Genomic DNA, 23,084 nt, shown 5'->3' with positions numbered 1-23,084 from the left:
CTGGCTCGCAGACTCCACTCTAATTCCTCCCAAAGGCGTTCTATTGGGTTGAGGTCAGGACTCTGTGCAGGCCCGTCAAGTTCCTCCAGCCATACTTGCTCTTCTTTATGGACCTTGTTTGTGCACTGGTCCAAATCATTAGGTGGAGGGGGGATTTTGGGATTGGGTTGTTTTTCATGCTCCTAACTTTGAGGGAACAGTTTGGGAATGGCACCTATCTGTTTCAACATGACTGCGCACCAGTGCAAAAAGCAAGATTCATTAAGACATGGATGAGCAAGTTTGAGGTGGAGGCAAAGAGTCCTCATCTCAATCAGACAGGACACCTTTTGCATGAATTAGTGCGGAGACTGCGAGCTAGACCTTCTCCTCCAACATCAGTGCCTGACCTCACAAATGCACTTATGGAACAATAGTCAAACATTCCCATAGTCACACTCCTAAACCATGTGGACAGCCTTACAAGAAGAGTTGAAGTTGTTATAGCTGCAAAGGGTGGGCCGACTCAATATTGAACCCCAGGGAATAAGACTAAAGTTCATGTGCGTGTAAAGACAGGTGTCCTAATACTTTTGACAATATAGTGAATGTATCAATGATAAAGGTTCTGGGAATAAAAGTACCATTTCAATCTTTGCAGGTGACACCAAGCTATGCAGTGGAATAATGTTCTTATGGAATGTCTCCACCTTACAAGCCAACCTCAATGCACTGTTTAATTGGGCAACTATGAACTGTTTTATTGGGAAACTATGTGGCAAATTAAGTTTAATGTTGATAAATGTAAAGTTATGCCCTTGGGAGCTAATAATATGCCTACATCATACATATTAGGGGGAGTAAAACTGGGGAATCAATGGTGGAGAAGGATCTGGGTGTTCCAGTAGATCATAAGCTTAAAAATAGCATGCAATGCCAAGTTCCGGTTTCCATAGTGAGCAAAATCCTTTCTTATTTTCGGTATCAAAAGAGGTATAGACTCCAAAGAGAGAGATATTATTCTACCCCTGTACAAATTATTAGTAGGACCTACCTCATCTGGAATATGCAGTCCTATTTCGGGCACCAGTTCCCAAAAAGGATAATGGGGAACTGGAGAAAGTGCAGAGAAGAGCAATCAAACTGATAAGAGGCATGAAGGAGCTCAGCTATGAGAAATATTGGAGGAACTGAATTTTATTCTCTCTCGAGAAGAGGAGATTAGGGGGGATTCGATCAACATGTATAAATACATAAGTGGTCCATATATTGAACTTGGTGTTGAGTTATTCACTTTAGCCACTTTTTTCCTGCTTTACGTCCAGGCCACTTTTTGCAACTTGGCACTGTGCAACTTTAACTGACAATTGCGCAGTCATGCAATGCAGTACCCAAACTAAATTTGCACACTTTTTTTCCCACAAACAGAGCTTTCTTTTGGTGGTATTTGATCACCTCTGCGCTTTTCATTTTTTGCGATATTAATAAAAAAATAGCAAAAATTTTGCGAAAAAATTGACATTTTCTATTTTGACAGTTAAAATATATCCAATATATTCAAATATTTAGGCCAAAATGTATTTAGCTACATGTCTTTGACAAAAAAATTCTCAATGAGCGTATTTTTAACCGCTTTAAGACCGGAAGATTTTACGATTCGGCACTGGCTATATTTTGCGATTCGGCACTGCATTATTTTAATGGACAATTGCGCGGTCATGCAACACTGTACCCAAATTACATTTATGTCCTTTTTTCCCCCACAAATAGAGCTTTCTTTTGGTGGTATTTGATCACCTGTGCGATTTTTACTTTTTGCGCTATAAACAAAAAAAGAGCGACAATTTTGAAAAAATAACAATATTTTTCACATTTTTTTTTTATATGATATTCCCCCCCCCCCCCCTCCAAAAAAAAAAATTTAAAAATCAAAATTTTTTAACATTTTAGGCCAATTTGTTTTCTGCTACATATGTTTGGTAAAAAAAATCGCAATAAGCGTATTTTGATTGGTTTGCCCAAAAGTTATCGCAGCTACTAACTACGGGAAAGATTTATGTAATTTTTATTGTTTATTTTTTTACTAGTAATGGCGGCGATCTGCGTTTTTGTTGCGGGACTGCGACATTGCAGCGGACAGATCAGACCCCTAACTGACATTTTTGACACTTTTGGGGGTACCAGTGACATTACTACAGTAATCAGTGCTATAAATATGCACTGTTACTGTAATAATGACACTGGCAGGGAAGGGTTAACTTTATTAGTGATCAAGGGGTTAAATGTATGCCTCATGCTTACTGACGTGTGTGGGGGGAGGGGATTGTGTGACACAGGCACAGATCGCAGGTTCAGCTATGCTGAATCCTGTAATCTGTCCCTGCCTGTCACATAGGAGATCCGCCCGCTTTGTTTACACAAGCAACAGATTTCCTCACTCGATCCCCGACGATCGGGGAAGAGCGGCGGTGATCACCGCCTCTCCTCCCCTGGGCCATCTCCCGCTGTGTCTGAATACAGCGGGAGCGAGCCTCCAGCGGCGTGCGCCGCCGAGAAGGGGAGGAGTCCAGCGACATAGGTCTACGTCGCTGGACGATAACTAGACACTTTGCCGCAGTACCAGCTCAGTGAGCGGTCGGCAAGTGGTTAAGGGGGCACTCTTTACGTCTGAAGGAAAATAGATTAAATCTCCAAAAATGGAAAGGTTTCTCATAGAAAGAGCTGTGAAAGTGTGAAATAGACTCCCCCAAGAGACAGTTCTAGCCAGCTCAGTAGATTGCTTTTAAAAAGGCCTGGAGTCTTCCTAAATGTACATAAAACTGGATATTAACATTTTATAGGTAAAGTTGAGCCAGGGAATATCCTATTGCCTCTTGGCAGGTCAGAAAGAATTTTTCCCACCGTTGCAATATGCTTTTCTGGGGTTTTTTGCTGTCCTCTGGATCACATGTGGGTATAGAAATGTGTATATAAGATTGTAGGATTTTACATTTTCCCTTTTATTGGTTGAACTAGATGTGTCTTTTTTCAATGTTACTATATATTCCGAAGAAAGATTATTTCAAAAACATTAACCATGACTCAGGCAAAGTGTGATTGTTTAGGCCCTGAGCCAACATGTCTGCCATTATCTTGAAGGAGAACTAGTGATCAACTGGTTAGTGATCAGTTGGCCAGGGAATCTCTGCAGAGGGGACATATTGCCTTTGGGCATACAATCGCTTCCTGCTCCAAATGTGGGTGGCCAGATCAAGCAAAATCATTTCACATCTATGGGCACTTTTAGATGGACAGATTGCCCTCCTCCAACTCACATTTGTCTTATTTTTCTGCATGCTGTGCTTCTATCTGCCTACATAGTGCATTAGCCAAGAAATTAAAGCCAAGATTCTTTTTTTATGAGATGTAACATCATTATGGCCAACAATAATCTCTCTGGAGCCCATTACTTTAATATTATTGTCAGCCTTTGCCAAAGCACAGTATAAATCCAGCAGTCTAGTCCTTTCCAAGATTTTCCCAATACTTTTAGATCCTCTTAGTGTATGAGTTATTGGAATGAAACATGGATTATTCCAATCACCATTTCATTATGTGGGTTTCCTTGGCCAGCAGATAAGACATAAATATACATAGATCACCTAGAAGGCAGGGAATAGCAATCATTCTGAGCAATGTAATGTGACTTAAAGGGAAATTATTATTAAATATGCTGTCAACATTGTGCAAGCTCGTTTTCATTACAGTAATCAAGTGCTTGATTCTAATTTCTCTTTAAGTGATTTCCTATATTTCATAGTCTGTCAAGCATCAACTGGAAGAAAACAGAAGCAAGAGAAATAGGAAAGCTGCTTTACTGACTGATCCTTATGAAAATGATAGCAGCCTGACAGTCATATTGATTGAATGGCTTCAATACCAACCTGAGCCAAGCATGTAGAACAAAAGCTCTGACTCTGATATAACTTGTGATGCTTGTTCTAGTTGAGTGACTTAGGAAAGAGTTGGAGCTGGAGATGGCCCAGCAAAAAACACATTTTCTGAAAGAACTAAGCAGTATCTAAATATTTTTCTCAGTGCAGGTTTTTTTTAATAGAAATTGTTGCCCAATGTGCTCATGAGAAGTTGTAGCTTCATTGTGTATAGTCTGGACTTTTCATGTGTATGTACTACAGGTAGGAGTGGCATTGAAAGATAAACCTGCTTTTTGAGTCTATGTCCCATTGTCCCATTGTTGGTGTGCTTATTTTAGAAGGTCTGCACAGTATGCAGGCATCCTGATTTGGTGTACAGCTTCAACATATATTTGTGAAAGTATTGCAAAGTGCTTGGGACTGTTCTGCATTCATAGTAAGTTGCACAGTAAGTTGCCCCTTCCAGTGTGTATCCATCATGTTGTTTTTTTTGTACATCAATCAAGTTTTCAGATTGGTTTTAAAGGCTAAGTCATTCAAAATAAAACCACAAAAAAATCAGCACAAGGGACATAACTCACAGTCAATAGAATGTGTCCCTTGTGCTGATACTTTTACTGTTATGTAAAACCCTCACCCTTAATGCCCCTACTGGCATAATCTTGCAGTGCAGCAGGGAATAAAAGACAGATGGGAGCTGTCATTGGCTTTCCTCAAGAGTGCCCATCTATGTCCGCTCAGTTCCTCCATTCCTATAAATCTATGAATGGAGGATAACACATGATTGAAAGGTCCACTCCCTCTATTCATAGATCATTTAAATCAAGTTGTAGTACAGCTTTTATGTATCGAGCAGCTGGGTTGAAAGGGCGGGCATAGTTGGGCATTTTTAGTGAGAGCCTGTGAAAACTCCTACAGTTCTATTAACCCGCATTGTGCCAGAAGAGTATGGTGGTGGGGGAGGTGGGGCATTGGACAGAGGAGGATTTCACCTAACAGAGGCATAAGCACAAGGGACACATACTGCTGACTGTAAGTTATGTCCCTTCTGCTGATTCTTTTTTTTTTTATTTAATTATTTAGTAAATTAATCAAAAAATAAAAGCAGATGTGGACATATGTAAAACAGACAGTTTATAAAAGTAAAAAGTATAACAAAAATATTATCATCATCTCTTTTTGAATATGCAGTAATTAGGAGATTTGCCTTTAAACCTTCTATCATAGCCACTCATTCCCTTGTAGCTGAAATGTTCATTTATCAGTTTGGCTGCATTTGTATTTGTGTTCATCATTTTTAGGAAGCACAAACCATTTGGTACCATGTTAATCTGTGCTTTGAAACCTGTATTTTACATTTAAATGGCCACAATTTGTACAAGACACATTTAACTTCAGTTTGTGAAGCTTCTTGAAAATATACCAACAGCAGTTATGTCCATTGTAAAAGCTGGGTTTTATTCCAGCGCTGCTCCAACACTGAATACATGGTGATTTACCAGGCACTCTTAAAAAGGAATCACAGGTAGCACCAGATAGCAGAGGCTGCATTATATTACTGGCATCTATATCAGATTCGCTGCAGGAGGGACAGTTTGTATTCCTGGCAAGCAGAATAGCTTTAAATGAAAATAAAGGTTAGAGAGGACAATACTGTATGGTCTAAATATAGTGATTTTTACACATAGCAAACTGTTGAATAAAAAACAACTTCAAATAATGTTTTCTTATAAAATAGAAACTCTCCAGTTCTATCTAAAATTTTGGAACCTTTTTAACCTATTGAAAATTATTGGGTAGCTTTACCTCATCCTGGTGAAAATTAACATTTTTTTTAAAGTTTTAGTTGACCCTTAGGGGCAGAATGTAACAGTTATAACCTACAACATGGTGGACTGTGCTAAATCTATGCACCAGTAGGCAAGAAAGAAAGCTTAAAGGGTAGAGACTTTAAACAGTCAATCTTAAAGAGATTCTGCTGGGGGAGGGACAGACAGATATGAAGTGCAGCCACGTACGGGTTCCTGAACAAACCTGCAGCAGCCTCAAAATCCTTGCTGTCCTAACCAAATTCTGGGCCATGAAAAGCCGAGCTAAGTTTTTGCAGAGTTCTATTGGCCAGTGCTAAGAATTGGCTAATAGAAATACATGGAGGAGGGGGTTGTGGCAAGATCTAACACCCAGAAATGTTAGATCTTTATGAATAAGTGCTTCTAGATGCCTACAAAAAATATCTTCAGCAGATTTAAATACTCTCCACACTATGCCCCATCCCAAGTGTGTCACTCAAGCATGTTGAGAAATGGTCAGCCACTTCTGGTACTCTCCTATCTGTCATAAGCTGTTCCTACTAGGACTTGCTAACCAGGAGTTAGTTGCAGAAACTAAGACTAGGCAGTGGCATTGGCCATGGAGGAGACACAGATGGCTACAAGGAGTCTGAGATAGGCTGTATACCCATAGGCACCAGTTGGAGAATCCACCATGTCCTGCAGAAAAGCAGAGGTGTAAGCCCTTAGAAGGGCCAAGGCACAGAGTCTACCTGTCTTCTTTAGACCTCTTGAAGGTGGAGATGGATTTGGCTGCAGACAACACCCAGGTTGAGGCCCTCTGACTCCCCTGAGGAGGCAGCTACTGTGAACTGAGAATAGGTGTACAGAAGAGAGTCCCTTGTAGTGCTGGGGACTCACCGTTCAGTGATTAATACAGGTAGACAGAGTCTACCTGTCTTCTTTAGACCTCTTGAAGGTGGAGATGGATTTGGCTGCAGACAACACCCAGGTTGAGGCCCTCTGACTGCCCTGAGGAGGCAGCTACTGTGAACTGAGAATAGGTGTACAGAAGAGAGTCCCTTGTAGTGCTGGGGACTCACCGTTCAGTGATTAATACAGTCTAAGCAGTCAGGAGTGCACAGAATACATTGGAAGCATGATGCAGGCCAGGATTTGTAGGAAAGCAAAGCAGGAAGTGGAAAAGGGGGTGTTAGCATCAAGTGGCTAGTTCAAGCACTCAGTGAATTACACAAGGGTTGAAGAGCAGGTTACTGGCAGCACATAGATGATAGCTAGAAGCACACAGGAACTGAAGGAGTCCCTTGCAGTGCCAAGGTGCAGGAATCCATTTGTAACATAGTCTAAAGAGATAGGGGTGCATGGAAACACATAGAGGCACAGGTGAGGAAGCAGACTGATGGTGTACAGATGCTGGTAACAAGAGGATGGCTGGAACACACAGGGAATCACACTTGTGATGAGGAGTAGGTGGCTGATTGGAGTAAATAAAGAGACATGGAGCTGTTTTTACTTTCTACACTTTTGCAGATATCTTTCTTTCTAGGTCAGTTTTTGACATTTTTTAAAAGCTAGTCATCTCCAAATTCATCTCCACACCTTCCACAGTGATTTGGCATTTTTAGGGGTACAGGGAAAAATTTGGCAAAACATTAGTCGAGCTTTTAGCTGACCTGTTTTTAAGTCGCGCCCTGACATTGTAGCATCTTCATGAATCTAACACTAGACGTTATTGGCCGCCCGCCGTACTTTGAATACCGATTTCAGACGTAAAGATTCGCCGGTTCGCAAAAATCCCGGCGTTAGCCAAATAGCGGGACTATGAATTAGGCCCATAGTGGCGATGGAGTATACAAGGATCGCAGACTTGATTGCAGGGCTGGAGAACACAAGTATCATTGAGCTGGAGCCAGGCTGCAGTACATAAGGATCTCAGGCCGGAATGCAGCCTAAAGTATACAAGGATCACAGGACAGAAGACCCAATGATGGAGCATAGACCAGGTGAGTGGGACACCAGTACTGTAATGTTATGGGCCAACAGAAGGTGTAGAAGGGAAGGAAAGATGAAAAAGCTCTTAACACTAATAAGAAGTTTCCAAATTTACATTTGAGAGCACACTAGGACTAAGGGCACCTGCAGAAGCTGCATCAGATGTGTAAAGAAGGAGCAAAGGTTGCACACCATACCAGGTGAACTTTAGAAGAGAATCCCAGGTAAAACATAAAATCAAGCAATTGAAAGTATTAATAAAAGACTAGCTACCTACCTGTGTCTGTTTTATAGAAGGTCTAAAGACCCACATCAAATTTTAGCTTAAAATAATTGCTATGGAGGTGACCGAGGGGCGTGGCTGCCAGCGCGGAAGATGGCCGCATGTTAGGCTAGCTCCGTACGGCCACCCGGGACAATCACCGATATAAGGGCTTCCACATACCCCAGGAACGCCGGACCAGCTCCGTGACCCTCCCGAGCACAGCGACGATGGCCCGGAGAAAGAAGGACACCGGTCAATCAAACAAACTGACGGGATTCCTCGTCTCGCAGGCGCCCGGACTCCGCCAAAATGGCGGCGGAGACCCGAGAGGCGGGCAGCGCGGGAAGCAAGGGCCGGCTCCGATGAACAAACTGCCGCATCTCCCGTCCACCCCGCCGCAGCGCCGCATAATTGGCAATCCGGACAGCGGGCAATCCTCGGGCTCACCATCCCCACCCTCTCCGTCCTCCAGGAGCCCAGCAAAGAACAGGCAGCGCAGGGACTCTCCTCCTCTCCCAGCAATGGAACCAGGTATGGACGTTACTTATCCCTCACTTGCTGCTGCAGCCTCTAATTCTCTGCCTGTGGATCCATTCTCTACATGCTCCTCTGGAGGGAACCCGATCTCAGAGGCTTCCATGAAAAACATGCTCCATTCCCTTAGAGCTTCTATGCAAGCTGATATGCAGCTACAGACCAAACAAATAACATCTGAGATCTCCTCCCTGGGTTCCAGGATAGATCAAGTGGAACACTCTATCTCCACACACGCTGACTCCATCAACATGATTATCGATCGAACAAACACCCAGACCGATGAAATCGCTTGGCTAAAAAACAAAGTTGCTGACCTAGAGGACCGATCCCGTCGCAACAACATTAAGGTGCGGGGTGTTCCGGAATCGGTCTCTCCCACACAATTGCTGCAATATGTTACCACCTTGTTTAAACTATTGGTCCCTTCTCTGCCAGAATCAGAGCTCCTGATCGACAGAATTCATCGATTACCCAAGCCCTCTTTTTTGGCAGGGGAAGTGCCTAGGGACATACTGATGAGGGTTCACTTTTTCCACGCAAAGGACCGCATAATGCTAGCAGCTAGACAAATTAACCAGCTACCGGAACCTTATGGAGGGGTGCAATTGCTACCGGACTTGTCCAAGCACACACTACAAGCCAGGCGCAATCTGGCCACGGTTACCAAAGCCTTGCGAAACCACCAGATCCAACACAAATACAAAAACAATACCTATCAGATCACTGGAGGAAGGCCTCTCTGTACTTCGTAGATGGCACATACTGCCAGTGGATCAGATTCCATCTCCTCTGTCTATGCCTCTACGCCCTATGGACAGTGAATGGCAGGTGGCGTCCCGCAAGAGACTCTCCAGGTCGAATTCTGCTCATTCTAGCCCTATTCGCGACTGAAATCACACAATCTTGTCCTAGGCCACCGATAGTCAATCTATCTGGCCCCCCACTGCTTTTTTTGCGGACAGTTCCGCTCTCGGACTGCCGAGACAGTCCTTTTTTTAGGCTTTTTGTCCCCTTCACCCTTCTCCCCTCTTCCCTCCCCCACGACATGTTTGGACAATAAGGATGGCACACCAATCATAAAAGTTATGATCACTGCTCGGGATTCTCAGCGAACGGACTTTTGTGGACTCTCATGACCATTAAGTTGATCTCCATTAACGCTAATGGGCTGAACCACCCCGCGAAGAGGCGTTCCCTGTGGAAAGAAGCGATATCCCGTAAGGCGGACATATTGGCGGTGCAGGAGACGCATTTTCAGGAAGGAAACAGGCCTCAATGCACCCACAGGAACTTTCCCCAAATCCTACTTGCCTCTTGCACGGAGAAGAAGAGGGGTGTCATGTTGGCATTCAAGGACTCTTTGGCGGTCACCCTCCACAAAACTGTTCTAGACCCGGAGGGCAGGTTCATAGTCGTAACATGCGATATCAACGGACTGCCGATGACCCTCTGTGTACTGTATGCACCGAATACACACCAACTCCGCTTCTTGAAGAGAACTCTTAAGCAAGTATACAACATTAAGCATGGTCATGTGTTACTTTGTGGGGACTTCAACGCTGTTGTCGACCCCGGGTTGGACTCATCAGCGTCCCCCCGGGACCGACAACAGTCACTGGGGGCCTTTCTTCACTGTGAAAAATTATTTGATGTATGGCGGTGTCAACATGCCTCGGAGAGGGATTATTCGTTCTTCTCTCCGAGGCATCAGTCATATTCCCGGATAGACATGTTTATTGTGGATATGTACCTTCTGAACAAGGCGACTTCCTCTACGGTTGCAGACATCACCTGGTCTGACCACGCAGTGGTGGAGCTAACCATAGAGGAATCTGCTAGATCCTGCCAGACATATGTATGGCGTTGTGACTCACGCATGTTGCAGAATGATGAGTGCCGCACTAGACTGACTAGGGAAATACAGGAGTTTCTTGAAATTAACAAACCGTCTGTCTCCGACCCGTGGGTGCTGTGGGGTGCACTTAAGGCCTTCACCAGAGGGGTGTGCATCCAGCAGCAGTCGCGGCTTCGGAGACAGCGGAGAGACAAGGTTGCATCACTGACAAACGATATACATAGACTGGAAGTTACGAACAAATCCCACCCCAATGACACTGACTCACTTGCCCTGATCAAGCTAAGGCAGGAACTACGGCTCCTGCTTATAGAACAATCCGACAAGCACCTCCAATATCTCAAACAACAGCACTACTTTCAGGCCAACAAAGCAGGGAAGTTTTTAGCCAACCAAGTCAAAAAAAAGCAGGCCAAATCCAGGATTCCCCACTTACTTCATCCTTTGACTAAATCCAAAATCACGCACCCACAGGATATTGCAAACGAATTCGCTAACTTCTATAGTGCTCTGTATAACCTCCAAAATGACCCGACCGAACACCAACCTACCACGGCAGACATTGATAGGTTTCTCAACGCTATCTCCCTACCTTCACTCACTGAAGCCCAGCTACATTCACTGAACTCCCCGATATCGGTGGACGAAGTTCTATCTAATATCTCCACCCTACCTAAAGGTAAATCGCCCGGCCCGGATGGATTCTCTAACGAATTCTACCAAATCACGTCACCCTTCACGAGTCCCACCCTAATGGCGGTGTTCAATAAGGCCATGGAAGTATCTGCACTTCCGCCGGACATATTGGGGGCCCATATTGTCACCTTACCCAAACCAGGCAAGGACCCCACCACCCCTGCAAATTTTCGCCCCATATCGTTATTGAACTCCGATGCCAAAATCTATGCGCGCATCCTGGCCAAACGTCTACAAGGAATACTACCCTCCCTTATACATAGGGACCAAATGGGGTTTACAGCAGGCAGGCAAACTTCAGACGCCACTAGGAGGATATTAGGGATCATGCATCTCGCCCACAAGTCTAAGACCCCATCAGTGCTGCTCACTTTGGACGCCGAAAAGGCATTTGATAGGGTCCACTGGGGGTACATGCGAGCCACGCTACTAAAATTCGGTTTTAAGGGCCCTATACTATCTGCAATTACGGCGTTATACTCGTCCCCATCGGCGCAGGTGTACACATCGGGTACACTGTCCAAAAGATTCCTCATAACAAACGGCACCAGACAGGGATGCCCCCTCTCGCCATCAATTTTTAATCTGGTCATAGAACCCCTGGCAGAAACCATTCGTTCCAATGCTAAAATCACAGGCTTTCATCTCCCATCATACCATCACAAAGTAAATTTATTCGCAGATGACATCATTTTAATGCTTACACAACCGCAGATTTCCCTTCCCGAAGCATACGCGACACTCCTACAGTATAGTAAGGTTTCCTACTACAAATTAAATGTATCCAAGTCCACGGTCCTCAACATAGGAGTCCCCATAGCAACTCAGGAGAGCCTCTTGGAGGCTATTCCTATTCCCTGGTCCACGGACAGCATACACTATCTAGGCATAGATCTTCCTGCTAATCTAACTCGACTATTGACCGTTAATATGTCCAGGATCCTCACGAAGATAAATGCAGATATCTCCCGGATGCGCCCCCTGTGGCTTTCTTGGAGCGGCAGGGTGGCAGCATATAAAATGTTTATTTTACCCCAAATACTATATTTATTTAGGGCACTTCCTATACACTTCCCCATGACACACCTTCACAAATTGTCTAGATTACTGATGTCATACATTTGGGAAGACAAACGTCCACGTTGTGCATTCTCCACCCTAGTGCGGAAGAAACAATTCGGGGGTGCCTCCATCCCGGACATACCATCATACTATTGGGCCACCATCCTGGCGCAAATGCGTCATTGGTTCCATACGGCAGACCCTCCAATTTGGGTAGATCTGGAGAGGGATGTTGCGCCCGCACCGGACCTTAAAAATCTACTCCTAAGCGACAAATGGAAGGTCTGGAACCTGCCGGACCTCTCCCCAACTATGCAAGCTTCCCTGCGGGTGTGGCGTCGCTCTCCTGCTCCGCTCAATGAAAGGGATGTACTCCCTGAGATAACTCTGCCGATATCTACCCTCCAACCACACATACCTGATGTCCCCATCCATTCATTGCACCGTTGGGGGATAATCTCCGTTAATTCCTTCTACAGCGGTGACACTCTTATTCCAGTCTCTGACCTGATTCGCAAATACGGCCTCCCGTCTCATTCTTTCTATCATTTGCTTAGAATAACACACTTCCTTATGTCTAATCCTCTGAACAAAATACTGGTTGATGGTAAATTATGGGACCTGCTTACTACGCCAACGCCAAAACCCCCTAAACTTTCACACTACTACAACATCTTACTGGATAACATGTCATTCCACAAGACTATGCACATGTTCAAATGGGATAGAGATCTGTCTACCGCCTTCCCCATTTCCAAGTGGAGGAGAGCGTTGAGCTCGATTCACACATACTCCCACTGCGCCAACCACTGGGAAATGACCCTTAAGATAACATGTAGGTGGTACTACACTCCCTTCCGCCTGGCAGGTTTCTCTCCAAGGTACTCCCAACTGTGCTGGAGGAATTGCGCACAAGTGGGCACTTTGTTACACACGTTGTGGTCCTGTCCTTCACTGCGTAGTTTCTGGAACCAGGTGTTCTCCTATATGTCCTCTCACACGGGGTGTCTGATGACGCCATCCCCAGCTTTGGCGTTACTAAACCTGGGAATAGATGACTTGCCAGTCACGTTCAGACCATGGATTACTCATGTTCTACTTGCGGCTAGAACGGTAGTCCTATGCAGATGGAAAAATCCAGCTGCCCCAAATCTATCAGACGTTGTCAACCTACTAAAGATAAACTACCAATTTGAAAAGGCTATTGCAATTAACCAACTAACACTACAGGCATTCAATACACACTGGAACTTTTGGGCTATCTCCTAACCAGGATTTAATGCTGCTTAATGCTATTGTAATTTAATGCTATAGTATTGTGTTTACATTCTACCCGTACTCTGATCTGAGATGTCTTCATGTCATTGATGTATATGTGCCATATCCATACCCGTCCATATCTTCCCTTGTCCTACCCTGTCCTACCCCCTTACTCTCCCTACTCCCCATTCTAGGTTGCGTTTAACCTGCAATTCTGTATTAATGTTGATCCTGCACTTGTTCATGTACCACAGTTTTGTACGTTTGTGCAATTACATTGTATGCATTTATCTTCAATAAAAATTATTTACACAAAAAAAAAAATAATTGCTATGGCCTGCTTATGGTTTATGCTCAAGGAGGACAGTACTGTTGTCCTGCATTTACACAGACTAAGCTGAACAGATCCACCCATATTCAAGAATTGTAATAGGGTAGTACCTGGAAAATGTATTGTTAAACTTCAGTATAGGGGTTTTGAAGCTCACATTTAAAACAAAGAAATACAAAGTTAAAGATAAACCTTTTTAAGCTTTGGATATACATGGATAGAGTAAACATTTCTATCAAGTGTCTATTGCTGTCTGTGACACCCTTGGAAAGATTTTACCCTATTTCCTGTTGACAACAGGATAGAAAATGAGACAAGAGGTTGTCACTGGGACAGAAAGACATGGACAGTAATAATTCCCTAACAAAAATTCTATCCTTTCCCTATTTTACTGTTTTGTATTTTGTGTTAACAATGGTGGGATTTTGCCCATGATGAAGAGCTTGGTGTCCCTTGGCATTGGTGCTTTGCCACACTTGCTGTCCTCTGGCTATGGGGATACAGGCTTGTATTGTCTTATGGGTCAGGCTGATTAGCTTTGGTAAGGGGGAAGGGGCCATACTGATAATTGTTTAATTTAAAAATAATGAAAATGTCAATTCTAGAAGTGTAGAACAACTCAGTTAGGCAAACTGCATGTATAAAACATTTTTGATGAGATGTCAGGTAAATATGCATTGAAGGTAACATTAAACCTAAGGTGAATATTACAGAAAGACCCTTCTATTGAAGAGTGTTGCCAAATGACAGGGAACATAATTTCCATTAAGCAAATGTTCCGTGAATGTCCACAAATTTGGATTTTTACATAGGGTAAATGTTGCTCAATTATTTCAGATGGATTTTGGTAAATTTGCCATTTAGTCTACTTTAAAACATTTCATGGAGCTGGAGGGAATGAGACTTTAAATGGATTGATTCCATGGCTACAGATAGCAATACATAAAAGGTCCCTGGTGGGTAATAACCTTATATCTCATTATAGCTTCATTATAGCTTAATTTAGTTAATGACATGTTAAATTATGGTAGCTCTGACACATATGATTTTGCCTGAAAACTACATGTTATAAGCTGGAATTCAAAAACGAACCATTTACTGTAGCTCATTTCAGCCGTGTAATTCCGTAATATATTATGGAAGCTTCAAAAGAAAGCAATATTCCACAAAAACAATGCAAATGATCCCAAACAATGTGCATGTGGCTTCACTTAGAATTTAACAACTTCGTTTGGCACTATTAAGTTATATGAGTTATAAGTCAGACCATAGAGAAAGATAATAACTCAAAGTTACAGCACTTCTCATTGCTTTATTGATGCTCTAAAAGTACATTTGTAAATAACACAGACTGATACAAGAGAAATTCATCTCTGGTCTGCTTAATGGAAAATCAGGCATGTAGAACACTACTTTCAAGCAATTACTATCATTCACTGGATAGATTATGGCACGTAACATATGTTTGTGCAATTAATGAGGAAGTAATGATTGCTATACCCCCATTACAGCACATGCAACAAACTTATCAGTCCCTTGCAACTCAATCTTCACTCATAAGCAAGCAAACATGTTTAGGTTATATTGCCAGCTTTATAACAGTCACAAGGTATTCTGGGAAAATATGTGCCAACCTAAGCAATAATTATTTTAATGCTCCAGAGGCAATATTATTTTTTGCAGACTGCTTTGTCTTTCAGGTACTATACAGTAGTGATCAACTGATATCGTTTTTTTAGTGCCGTTACTGATATTTTGCTCATCGGATATCGGTATCGGCCGATATTGGCCAATATTTTTGGACATTTAAAAAAAATTATTATTTTTTTTTTCACAGGTACAGTTGTGTAGGGATTTGGCGGTCTAAAAGACTCTGCACTTAAAAGCATTCAAACAGTCAAGTTTGGCTGTTTTGAATGTTGTCATTTTTTTTTGATCTGGCGCTGAATACCTGGAAGTGATGTCATGACATCACTTCCAGGTTTTTACAGGGAGACACGATCAGAGCCGAATGCGGCTTTGATCGGGTCTTCCCTTCGGCGGCCATGCAGGTAGGATGCCCGGGTCTCCTGGTGGGACGGGAGACCTGGGCCAGCAGCGGAAGGGGGGGGGGCGTCCCCTCCCGATCCTTGTAATGACAGCCAAGCGGCTTCTCAGCCGTATCGGTCGTCATTACAAGACAGCTGACCGTCCGATATGGACGCCGGTACTGGGATGATGCCTCTAGCTGCAGGGATCACTCCGGTACAGCACTTTCCTGTAATATCGGCAATATTGGTAACCTCAGGGGCCGATTCCGATATATCGGGGAAAGTGCATATCGGCCCCCGATATATCGGCATTGTCAATAATCAGTTGATCCCTACTGTACAGTCTATATTTTGAATAAAATTCTTGCATTTATGGAATTTAGGAAAGTTCAGTTAGTTTAAAATATCCAACCATGTGCAGGCGAATTACAAAGGGGGGATCCTTCCACAGGATTGGATGACTAAATGGAACACAGTTTCAGTAGGTCAAGTGATTCAATTATTCTTCACCTTTAGTAAATCAATCCCTTACACTTTGCACTTTATCTATACACAATTTCAAGACCGTTTATCCAGATTTCTAGGGACTAGAAACATGCGGAAGCTCTAGCAAATAATCAAAATCCCTATTCTATTGCTCTATTTTCAGTAAAATTAATTCTGATTGGTTGAGGTACCACACTTAGGGTTGCACACAAAGTTTACACGCCCTGTGAACAGAATAACCGTAGTCCGCAATATATTGAATGCATTCAAATGGCTCTTGTATTCTTCATACTGCTTCTAGTATCCTTATATTCATTAAAGGAAACCTCTAATTGCAGATGCTTTACACAATTACTAGTGGAGAAAAATGATGAATTACTTTTGAATTTTTGCATTGCAGGGTGCTGGCATTTAGGATAATGGTCCTAATCCCACATATACTGTACCTATCAAACTATTTTTAGAATCGCCTTATTGATTTCACTTATAGTAAAATATAATTTGGATTCCATTTTGATTTGAGCCTTCACATATTTGATAAATATTTTTTTCAAATCTAAGCATGATTAATGCATGAGTCATAACAGTTTATGTCAAAATTCTGTAAAATGTACACATTCTCTGAGAACAATAAACAATAAAAAAAAAAAAGTTAAAATGGATAATTATAGTTAGTTCTTTATACCAGAAAATGGAATAAAAAGATACAGATATAAAAGATAAAACCAGGCGAAAATCCAGCTCTGTGAAAAAAAAAAAAAAAACACTACAAAGATCACTTATTGTGAAAAATATCAAAATGCAAAAAAAAAAAAAAAAACTCCTCTGTATAAATGAGATGTAATACATATTGTATCTGGTGCTTCACCAACTGAAAAGCCCTATTCCTGCCACTACAGTTCTACTCTGGCTAAATTGTTTTGAAGACATTTTTGTCTTTTGTCTTTTGGTGATTACTTGTGTGTATGGTACATATTCTTAGCAGTGGCACTTGTTTATTATAGTTTATCTTTTAAACTAAAACCTAAAATATGTTCTTTCTCTTGCTAGGCTGGATTAACATTTTTTTTTTGTTTAGCAGTGCTACATTTTTTCTGAAATACAATTATTCTTGAATTCTCTTTTGTACTTTATTCTGCATATTAACATCATCTGCCTTAGCTTTGAATGACCTGCTTAGATGCACAAAGTACTGTTGCATTAGGTAAAATTCATTAAAAGATTTGCAAATGGAAAATCCTGGAAAGTTGTATAGCAGGGGGAACTGAATTCATTTCAGGGGAAGTGTCTTTATCTTTTGCAGGTCGAAGCAGAACTGTTACAAAATTACAGCAATGCGTCCACTGTATGCTGCTGACATCTAACAGTTAGTAAGTAAGTATTGCTTCACCTTGGAGAAAACATAGCCACAGATGGCTTTTCCAAAGCAAAGAGAACATGAAGAGGCAGGTGTGGATGCACCACAGCGATTGTGAGTCTTATGGCTCATGCATGCTGTAGCTTAAAAAAAAAAAACAACTGCTTTTACAGGCATTTGAGCTTTTTTTTATTTCTAGAAGCTTGTGCTCTTTTGCACATTTTTATTGAGCTTCTTTGAGCTTTTTTGAGCATAAACATTTTTTTCACACACCCTTCAGTTAATTTTTCCTTTTTTTGTGCATTAATCAAGTTCATTTGAGCTTTTTATGTTTTTTTAAACTTTTTTTGGCGCTTTTTCACGCTTTTTTTGGGCACTTAGGCGTCTTTTCTGCTCATAAGCTCCTCTCAAAAACACAAGTTTGGTAATGGTGTGGGGGGGGGGATGGTGGTTTCTGCCTGTAAGAGCATATGCCTGTAAACTCCTAAAATAGCTACAGTATAGTGTGCATGGACACATTGGCTAACATAGAGGGGAGTTTCCAGGCAGAAACAATGAGAGCTCAAAAAAGCTCGTAGGAGCAGCTTCTTTGAGCTTCTTTGAGATGCAGTGCACATGAGCTCTTATTCTTTTCTTTTGTCTGGCAGTAGAAATCTGGTAACATGGACTCTCGATTATGCTAATATTGCATCACCCTGGTAAAAAAAATATTCTTTCTTTTAACAGAGGTGGACATGGTAGAGGTAAGAGTAGATCCATCTGCAAAGACTTTACTGGCAATAAGAAGAGCAAAAACATTTATACAATGTTTGTGTAAAGACGGGAATCCTATACCTCAAAACCAATCAGATTTTTTTATTGTTGCTATGTCACTAATAATACATTTAATAATACTATCTTAAGGAAAGCTTACAATTCATATTTATAACTTGTTATTCTGGCATACTTGGTAGCAAAAGACAAAAAATGCATCCAGTACTAATGGCCTGCCATTACATGGCCAGGTGGTTGACTGAGTCAGCGAAGCCTACTAGCAAGTCAGTCTTTCTGGTAAATATATTATTTACCAGAAAATAAGTCTAATCTTTATTACAACAAATCCAAGCTAATGTAACATTTTTAGAAGAGTCAATATAACACTACATTTTAGCACATGGAACAGACTAGACCTATCCAGCAACTGATATACTACAACACATTAAAATACATTATAATGCTAGAAAATGTGCTAAAAAAGATACCTACTTTGCAAGCAGTCAGCATTAAGAAGGTCTTGGCATTTTTCATGACACTTGACCCCACATTCTGTACATCTCATGCCTTGTCTTGCGATCCCCCATAGCAGACCTTCACATTCATAGCAGTATGTTGGTGTTGTCGCTGTCCATATTTCAAAGTTGTGAGGGGTAGTGGATGATATTGGGTAAATAAGGGCTTGCAAGGTCTTTTTGAAAACATGGGTTTTCTATTGAGTAGAACATCAAGCAGACTGTTATTAGTATCAAGCAGCCTCTATGTTTTCACAGACAGTTATTCTGCAGTGGTTACAGTACTATACAATCAGTTGTTGGCTGATGCATACAGAGAAGCAAAACACTTATATAAATTGCATGTTACAACTGAAAACTGTTTTCTCTTTTAATCAATATACAGTACTAAAACATGCCATTCTGGCAAACCTATAATATATGACAATTATTTACAGAAAGTAAAAGTAAAATCTAACAACAAATGTCTTTCCATTTTTCCACCCATTGTTGCTGAGGATAAAAAAAAAAAATACTTTTGAAATGTTTTACAAACATAGAACAAACCATGTATTCACTCACAAAAAAAAAAAAAATAATTACTGTTCTTTTATTTGAATATGTCAGAAATTATCTCTTAGTCTATTTAAAAGGAAAAATGATTTCTAGGTTAATAATCTCTCATGACAGGTCTTTGTGGGAAAGCCTCACCCACTGAGTTTTTATGTTTCCTTTTGTTTCTACTAGAGCCACTGGGGGACATTTATAAACAGCTTTACAACTTTTTTTTCCAGTTGGAATAAAAAATGTATGCTAAATATTCTCAATATTTTTATAAAAGTAGAAATATAGCCAAAGCTTTTCCTTCTGCACTCTTGTGACTCGTTTTGACCTCCTCCGAACTGTTTTCAGACAATAGATGACATCAATCAATCGGTTCAGGCTCTGAAAAGATTCCAACCATTTGGTCGGGATCCACCCACAAGCCTAAACTGGCAGCTGGTTCTGCCTCTTAGCAAACTGCTGAGAGCCTGAGCTAGCCCCAACCACCCCCTTCACAGTCCGGCACTCTAGTGAGCGCCGGAGGGGCCATCGCAGCTCTCTGCTCAGAGCAGGGGGGGGGGCTGAGCATTTAGCGGTGTGTGATTGCTCAGTTCTCGGGGTAGAGCAGACGGGGAACAACTGCAGCTGGCATCAGTGCTGCAGCCATCTAGGTGACCGAGTTCATTTACAAATAGCGACAGATTACCGCACACAAGTCACGAAAGGCCTTTCAGGCAGATTTATTTGTCACACTGCCAAGACATACTCCTAAGGACTTCCTAATTTCTTGACAACTGTATAATGAATATACAGTATGTGGTAGCAAGAGATGTGGGTTTTCACCCACCCATCACACATGTGCATACACCATGGCATGAGGTTGTATGCTGAGAGTGTGCTCATTGTATGCTCCAAGCACACTACTTGATCTGTCACTGATAACTTTCGGTCAAGACTTCTGATTAGAAGCCAGTGGGGTTAGCTCCTGATCATGTGATTACTGTGCAAAATAATCACAGTGGTCACATGATACAGAAGCTGCATTAAACCCACTTAAAGGGCTGTAGGGAGGCAGCGTTAGGGAGTTAATACAGTGCATATATAGTGTTCTGTCTTGCATCTCTCTGGAAGTCTATCTGCCCTCATCACATTGCTGCTTTCTTATACCTATAAAAATGGTCTATCACCTGTCCTCCCCACACCTCCACCCTGCAGTAAGGGTGCTTTGTTCCTGGCTATGTCCCACAGTATTCAGAATGCAGCCTTTCCTATGACTTTCTCAACTTCCAAACATAACACAACTCTCTTTGTCAACTCACCATCCACCCCCCTACCCCACAAAAAGCATACTACTATCTCTGATCTTTCCACCTCACTTATAACCTTTCTTTACTGAGTGTTTTCCAAGCTTCTTTCAAGGCATTAGTCCCTGATTCTCTTCTGTCTCCCGTAGGTTTAAATCCTGCTTTAAAAAAAAAACACTCCAACCTTCCTTAGTTCCACATACAAATCCACGTATTTATGCATTTGGTGAGACAATATGCACTAAAATAGAAACACAGTTGAAATATGTGCTTAAATTTAAGAATGGAACCATTTACTGGAAACAATGTGTGTAAAAGGGTTGATAAATGTCCCTCATTGTTTAATAGTTACTGGCAAGCTGATGCATTGCCCACGCAGACCATTTTATCTGCTAGAAACCCCACTTTATTATTATTTATACACAGGATTTATATTGCGTCTACAGTTTACGCAGCGCTTTACAACATAAGGGCAGACAGTACAATTGCAGTACAGTTTAATACAGTAGGAATCAGAGGGCCCCGCTCATTAGAGCTTACAATCTAAGAGGGAGGGTCAAGAGATACAAAAGGTAATACCTGTAGGGGATGGGCTGATGGAGAAAATAAATGTACAGTTGTTAGGTGGGGGCTGGATAGGCCTCTCTGAAGAGATGAGTTTTCAGTGATCATCTGAAAGTTGACAGAGTAGGAGATAGTCGGACAGATTGGGGTAGGGAATTCCAGAGGAGGAGATAGGCTCTGGAGAAGTCCTGACAGTGAGCATGGGAGGAGGTGACGAGGGAGCTACAGAGCAGCAGGTCTTGGGAGGAATGAAGAGAACAATTTGGTTGGTATTTTGAGATTAGGTTAGTGATGTAGATGGGGGGCTAAGTTGTGGATGGCTTTGTATGTTGTTGTTAGTATCTTGAATTTAATTTGTTGCATGAGTGTGATATTCCCAGTTTAACCCAATGCAGCAATTATTAAAAAGTCAAATGGTGGTATCCCCGATGAAATCTCCATTATAAAATAAACAATTGATTATAGCTACAAGAAAGTCACCCCTTTTTTGTAGCCACGTGGGAGTAGTGAAAACAATTACTACAACAGGAAAAATGTGTGAAGTGTTTGGGAGATATAAAAGCAGGGGTTTAGTCAAACCCCCACCCTATTGGAGTACCCCCATGGATTATAAAAAAAATGTAGGTGTCTTTGTTTTGGGTCTGAGGGTGTCACAGTTCTAGAACATTCTTCTGAGTCAAGGGTGGATATGGTGTATGAATTCTTGACACAGTGGGCACAGAGCTCATAGGTTGACTGATACTAACCATCATTCAACTCCGAATAGGAACAAAGCTGCATGGGTGAGTGGTGAGTGTGCAGTGGACAATTTCGGAAAGGAGTTGAGTCAAGCAATTGAGTTTTTCAAGATGTTAGGGAATTTATAATGTTTTGCCCAAGCTGGAATTGGGCTTTAGGTAAGCCTAAGTAAACATGTTTTATGTAGAAAAAAGGATTAGAACATTAGCAAGGTGACCATGAAAAACTTGTGGTAATGGCCTTATGGTCACATCAGAACTGCTTCTATTCCCATTCAAGTCATTAGGAATGCAAATGCAGCTTTAAGCAGGTTGATGGAGCTTAGAAAAAGATTGGAGAAGGAGGTCAACTGCAGTTCATATGCACCTATCATTTTACTCTCATTGATCTCAGAAGCATCTCCAAATGATCCTAAATGCAAATTAAATGCACTTGAAAGTCTATATACTGCTTGTGCTGACAAGCCTACTTGCATTTTTGTTTTACATATTGCTTTATAAAACAGTACCTACCAGTTCCTCATTGTTCACAGATGTCCGGATAACCATTGCAAGAGAGATTCCAGCTTTCCTTGCAGCCAGTGTCTAGTAAGCAGAAAGACTGCACGTCACTCTCAGCATAGTGTAAACATGACATCAACATTCAATATATGAGGACAATGTAATAAAGCAGAATGCTCATTCATTATGACAGAGTGCATTATAAGAGATGAGTTGCATAACAAGTATTTTAAATTAAAAAATATGAACTGCCAGGATTACAAATATTATGTAAAACAGTATTTAAACCTTTTTTGATAAACCAGTGAAGCCAAGGAAAAATATATTTGCACACAATTGGAAGACATCAGTACTATAACACAGTTTTCTGCTGCCACACTGTGATTCTTTTCATATTATTATGCATTTATTACAGGTATGTATATAGCACCATCAATTTATGAGGTGCTTTGCATACTATTCATTCATATCAGTCTCTGCTTTCAAAGAGCTTAAAATCGAAGGTCCTTATCTAACATACATACAGGTACGTTTACATACTACATTTAGACAGGAGCCAATAAACAGCATGTCTTTGAAGTGTAAGAGTAAACCAACACAAGCATAGGGAGAACATGCAAGGGCTATGCACATA

General features: G+C 41.6%; 1 protein-coding gene across 2 annotated transcripts in view; it reads right to left on the bottom strand.

Moving 5' to 3' along the window:
* Positions 1-22,558, bottom strand: part of LOC309553742 (protein unc-13 homolog C-like) — a 621,348-nt gene extending 598,790 nt beyond the window's left edge. For both annotated transcript variants that reach the window (XM_082255119.1, XM_082255120.1), the window contains exons 1-2: positions 22,463-22,558; positions 18,800-19,019 (exon numbers count right to left, since the gene is read on the bottom strand). In XM_082255119.1, coding sequence (XP_082111245.1) covers positions 18,800-19,019; positions 22,463-22,498 — 256 coding nt within the window. In that variant the 5' untranslated portion in view covers positions 22,499-22,558. The remainder of the gene's footprint in view (positions 1-18,799; positions 19,020-22,462) is intronic.
* Positions 22,559-23,084: the final 526 nt, after the last annotated feature.

The sequence above is a fragment of the Pelophylax lessonae genome (genome assembly GCF_965119305.1).
Source record: "Pelophylax lessonae genome assembly, chromosome: 4".
NCBI lineage: Eukaryota > Metazoa > Chordata > Amphibia > Anura > Ranidae > Pelophylax > Pelophylax lessonae.
The sequence above is the reverse complement of the archived record's forward strand: the minus strand, read 5'-3'. Positions and strand labels throughout refer to the sequence as shown.